The sequence below is a fragment of the Diospyros lotus genome, chromosome 14 (genome assembly GCF_014633365.1).
Source record: "Diospyros lotus cultivar Yz01 chromosome 14, ASM1463336v1, whole genome shotgun sequence".
Lineage (NCBI taxonomy): Eukaryota > Viridiplantae > Streptophyta > Magnoliopsida > Ericales > Ebenaceae > Diospyros > Diospyros lotus.
In genome coordinates, this window is record NC_068351.1 from 14,083,738 (window position 1) to 14,089,546 (window position 5,809).

The 5,809-nt window shown below is 36.4% G+C and overlaps 1 protein-coding gene across 2 annotated transcripts; it reads right to left on the reverse strand.

Annotated features, from left to right (window-relative positions):
• Positions 1-2,765: 2,765 nt before the first annotated feature.
• On the reverse strand, positions 2,766-5,220 carry LOC127789501 (60S ribosomal protein L7-2). Of its 2 annotated transcripts, none has more exons than XM_052318372.1 (7): positions 5,067-5,220; positions 4,420-4,609; positions 4,212-4,309; positions 4,065-4,122; positions 3,459-3,538; positions 3,269-3,371; positions 2,766-3,158 (listed from the first exon to the last, which is right to left on the reverse strand). In XM_052318372.1, exons 2-7 carry the CDS (start codon positions 4,603-4,605, stop codon positions 2,943-2,945), a joined length of 741 nt encoding a protein of 246 aa, XP_052174332.1. In that variant the 5' UTR covers positions 4,606-4,609; positions 5,067-5,220; the 3' UTR covers positions 2,766-2,942. The 2 variants fall into 2 exon arrangements, with proteins under 2 accessions (XP_052174332.1, XP_052174333.1); XM_052318373.1 differs by lacking the exon at positions 5,067-5,220 and adding an exon at positions 4,746-4,795.
• Between the last annotated feature and the right edge of the window lie 589 nt (positions 5,221-5,809).

Sequence of the window (5,809 nt, forward strand, 5' to 3'; positions counted from 1 at the left end):
TGTCTCTTTACTTTTTGTCCAAGCCAATTGCATAGCATACATTTTGGTCTTTAGGTTTTATGTTTCTACCCAAGACAATTGCACAGCATACATTTTGGTCTTTTGGTCCAATCTACGGGAGATTTAGGACAATGCTGCATTTGGAATTAGGATTTCTCAAAATTTAATGTTTTAATTCCATTAAGGGTCCCCTTTTTCCTTTTCTTTTTGGGTTTAATCTAAACCCCATCTTAGAGTCTTAGACTAGCTTGAACCCAGAAGTAGCCCACATGCTTGAGCGGATTGAAGAATTGACCCAAACTGGCCCAACCTATTCATCGAACCTAACCGAACCAGACCTGACCTGACCTGACCTGACCCCTTCCATACCAAATCCATTCTCAACCAATTGAAGAAAAACTTTCCCCATTGTGGCTTTATTTTTTAATTGACCACCCGTTTTCTATTTTTTGTCTATATCAAAACCAGCTCAAAATTTATTTTAACATTAACTAAAGATGATTTAGGCAAATTATTTGCGTGTCCTTAAGTAATATTATTTTATATAAACATGAAATTAGAGTTATATCTCTCTTGAAATTTAACTTAAAATTTTGAGACATTAATTATTTTTTTGTATGCATTTAATTTGTAAATGTAATTTTGAGAGGTTATTCGATATTATATTATGTCATCACCTCCAACTAATAAGGTGGAAGTTAACTAATAAATTGAAGTTGATAATGATAACGAGGACAAAATTTACAACAAAAAAAAAAAAAAATGATAACGAGGACAACAACGACCAGTTGCGTGGTCTTTTTCTTTTTCTCTTTTTAAGCTTTTAGTTTCAGTTGAGTGGATTCGATTTAACAGTTTAAGAATTACAATTTCTTTCTTTAATTAATTCGGGAGGTTGCGTTTTGCATGACCTGAGCTTTTGCACAGCACGTAATTTGAATTTTCATATTTACGGTTGATAGTATAAATGCATATTTCAGACTGTATTATTATTATTCATGAAAAAACAAAACTTAAAACCTTATTAAGCTCTCTTTGCATGTAATGTCTTCATTTATCTTGATCTTTACATTGGTAGTGGGATTGAATTGTGGCTTTGATTATTGGATTGTTTGATCGTACTTGAATATAATGATTTAAAGCGTTGATTGTATTCTTGTGAGTGCATGATACATAGAACCTTGCATTTAATTGGACAATTTGATATTTTTTAATTTCCTTTAGATAACTTTTATCAACCAAAGTTATATAGCTTATGGTAATAAACGATAATCTTAAAACGTCTTAATTCCACCCCATTAATAAGGAGGCACTAACCACATATGATGTGTTGGTCAATATGCATGAATAGATTTTTAATAATGTATGTATTATATGTGAATCCATTTTACAGGAGAAATAGATAAGTTATAAAAAAATAAAAAAATATTATAAATACTCACAATCAAGATCTCTCTTTCTACCTCTAAGGTATAGGTCAAGGGATCGGATAAATGTCTAATCTACGATTTATCTCTCTTAATGTAATCAAATGCATAAATACTAGAGATTGCACAAGAACGATCATCCCAACATTTCTCTTTCTTTAACTTGCTGTCTTTCCCTCCCATCATTTTGCATGAATTTATATTATTAATTAATGTAATTTTTATAAGTTAATTAATATTGTGACTACCATGTCACTAAATATAACACATATATGTGCCGTGTTTTTCTTTATTTCAATTTCCTCAATTATCTTTCCCTTGACATGCGCTTTGCTCTATTTTTGCCAATGGATTGTTTGTAATTGGTAAATAGTGAATTATTAATTAAAAATGCTTCGATTAAATTCTATTTTTTTTAAAAAAATAAAAAATTTAGGGCAAGGAAGAACGTAGCAAGCTTTAGGATTTAGGGTCAATTTTGAGGACAATACACTAGCCATTTGGGCTATGTACAAAAACTTTTATTATGAGTTATTTAAAATATACCACTACCAAATTTAACCGAGTGAAATTGAATTTGAGTTTAGACCAAAATCTCAAATCAAGAGGCATCTCTCGTACCACTATCGTCCCTTGAGAGATTTGTAAAATACTTCCTCATGGGTTGTTGTGAGAGAAAACCTTTCGTTTATGTAGTGAACATGGTAGGAATAGTATTGGACACTACTTGACAGAACAAAAAGTCACTAATTCTAAGATATTTATGCGTCGGTAGTCACCGAGCAGCCCTTCGATTTGTCAAATATTTGAATTGCAGGCTACCTCAACTTTGTCAAACGAAGGGACGAATTAATAAAAATACAGATGAAAGATTAATTTCTTCATGGTGGAGCTACAGCAGATGAATTTATCTGTTACCCTGGTGGTGAATCCAGAGCCATGGTAACTTCATTTAAAAAGACAGAAGAATTAATAAGAATACAATTTGAGTTAAAAAGATAAAAGATTAATTTCCCAACCTCTTTGAAGTAGGCCAAACTCTTTGAATCCTGAATCAATTTCCCAATCTCATCATGCACATACCTCACCTCATGAGTGGAACAATAAGTTGGATAGAATTAGACAGCCCATGTTGTCTCTCTTAAATATCCAGCTTCATCGTTTTACTAGGCCACAAAACACAAGAAACAAGGAAACCACTAGACGCTCAAGTAAAGGCGCATGCTTAATCATAATAACTACTAAATGGCAAGGCCTACAAAATGGCTACGATAATCTCAACAAAATTATGATGTAGTAAAGTACGAATCAGACCAACTACTATAATCCCAACAGATCTCAAACGCAAATAACTTCCCAAGATAAAATAAAATCGTCAATATAATGTTATACTTCTTCAAAACACAGATGTTCTCCAACATTGAATGAGAAACAAAACTGATAACCGAGATTTCTTCCAATTGTCACTAAGAAGCAAGGGAACCCGTGAATCAAAAGGCAAAGTGACAACAACATCTAGTTCATCCTCCTGATGAGCTCGTTAATGTAATCTTCACGATTACCAGCATCTCCGCCTTCAACATAGTGGTTCCTCTTCTTCTTCAGACCACCCAATGGTGCCTTGAGTTTGAAGGGCCACAGGAAGTTATTCGCCTCCTTAAAATGAGGCCCAACAGTCATGATTTCATGGATCAGATCTTCAATGCAGATAATTCCATATTTTCCCAGAGCCTAGCAAAACAGATGGACGTTTGCAGATGAGGTACTCGGCATAGCTGTTAAAACATTACAGCACCGACAAGCACAAGCCTAAAGGTGGAGAACACTACAAACGCACAAACCTGCTCAATTATTGAATTGTCGGTCAAGGCAATCCGCTGCTTATTTAGCTTTCCATAACCCCTTTTGTAAATGATTTCCTTCACACTCTTCAAGTTAGGGTACCTAAAAAAACGTAATTATAAACATGTTACATAGTACACACATATAACATCAATACTTTGATGCACCGAGAATAGGAGAGATGCATACCCATAAGTCACGTACGGCTCCACCCTATGCAGCATATTCATTGTTGCTTTGTTTACTTTTAAGAACACACCATTGAAAATCTGCATTGCAAGAAATTACAACTTCAAGAGAACGAAGGAAGAAAAAGAACATGAGGAGAAAGAAAATGCATTGTTTTAACTTGTATAGATTCCAGGCTTTGACCCAAAAGGCGAGACTAATAAAGCCACATCCTTGGTGAATTATGGAAGTAACTTGATTGATCAGCTAAAGGACATGAACAGCAAGGTTTCATGTCCATATGAGAGAGAAAAGTGTAAATGCGTATGACACAAATACTTCTATTCTATTATTTTACTAAAAAGCCATCCCCAGTAATGAGGCTTTCTGCTTTTCAAAGATCAAGGGAAGGGTAGTTTCTGTACACACCCTCAACACCATGCTGTGCAAAGAGACTTGAAAACCTCACACAAGGTCAGGGAGCAAACAACGTGATAATCTCAGGTCCAGTTCCTGAGCTATTCACTCATCCATGCTATCAGAGATGCTAAAACTTTTCATTCATGGTTTTGTAGCAGTCAAGCAATCAAGAAGAGGCATAAATGAAAAAAAAATAGAATTTATCACCTGTCTCAATCGCAAGAGCTGCAATATCTTCCTTGTCTTTGGGTGCATAGCATTGATACTGGTAGTTAACATTGCCAAGAAATATTAGGTGCCTGGGACTATCACTAAAACCAAAAATACCAGGCACCCCATAACATGTCTACTTACCCACGTATGCGAACAATAAACAAAAGCTTGGCTTCAGGGTTGACATAAAAACCCCCTTTCATTCTTGCCTCGCGCTTCAACCGAATTAGTTCCTTTTCCTGCACAGCCACTCAAATTTTCGTTTCACTAATTAGAGACTATTGAAATAAAACACAAATATAAATGAAAACAGCAATGAGTATGTAATTAGTACTACAAAGTCAATTACCTGCTCCTCGTATTCCTTTGCATATTGCTTGGCTCTGCAAAAAATCAGCTTCCGGTTTTCAGCATTCTTCTTTTTCAGAGCAGCAATCCCTACCTTTTTCTTCAAAGCCCATTCTTCATTCCTCTTCTGTTTCTTCAACACCGACTCAGGAACTACTGGCGCTCCTTTCGCTTGCGCTTCAGCCATCTCTCTAGACCAAAATAGCGATATGCAACACTCGGTAACTATATTCAGTGCACAATAAAACTAGGCCTATTATCCACCCAAGGATGATTAACTAATTTTGCAATGTGATTACGAAAGAAATTCGAGGTTTTGTGTTCAACCTAAGATAAATCCGTCCCACAGGAAGAAAAAAAAAATCTACACCAAAGGATCTTCCTGCATTTCTTCACCAAGCAAACACGTAGGATATCAAATCCGATTGTAAAAGAAACTTTCCCTGAACACAGGCTTCGATAATTACAATATCATCGTATAAAGATCTCGATTAGTATGGATACTTAACTTCAACGTGAACTCGAACAGTTTTAAGATTAGAATGGGGAAAGAAACACTAACAGTGAAACCTATAACCGATGATAAATAGTCAAGTGCGGTGACAAATCAATCGAAACGAAACTCGTGCAAATTGAATCCACGCTTACCCTGGCCTCTGATTAAGATCCGAATCGCGGCAACCGTGGGGAGACTCTCTCTTCTCTCTCTGCAGGCAGTTCTCCAAAAACCGTGAAACTTAGGGTTTTGTAAGGCTTCTTTGAGATAGGGCTCAAATCATCGACGGCCCACATTGTGTTTGGTTAATATAGAGAATCCTGACCGTTTAAATGGAGGAAAATATGGGCTTCACTATATCCAGTGGCCCTGGTTTCTATCGGGCAGAGTATGGGTCGGAGCGCAATTCGGCCCGTAACAATAACAAGCCGCTTAAAATAGCAAATTTAATTTTCTATCGATGTGGTGTCACTTGTTAACTTAAATGGGCCAAACGGGTCCGACCATTCGTCGGCTAGTTCAGTCGGCCGGTCTATTAGTTTAGTCTAGCAGAATCATTACTGTAGTAAGTGGGTTATGTTAGGGGTACGTGACTTGTGGCCAGCATTATACATTGAGCCGTTCCACAGGGTCAGATAGCGTGATCGATGTGTTTACAGACGTAAGATCTTGCGATATTTTGATTGTCAAAATATCGCGAGATTTTAGTTAGGTTAGAAACGTGTTTGCACATATCTCACTGAAACAAAGAGAAAGAAGAAAATTTTGAGAGCTAGAGAGAGCTTACCGACGGCGATCGAGATCGAGCTAAGACGTTTCCTTCGGCGAGAGACCTTCTTTCACCCACAATTGAGATCGACCTTCGGCGATTGAGACCGACCGTCAGTCATTGAGA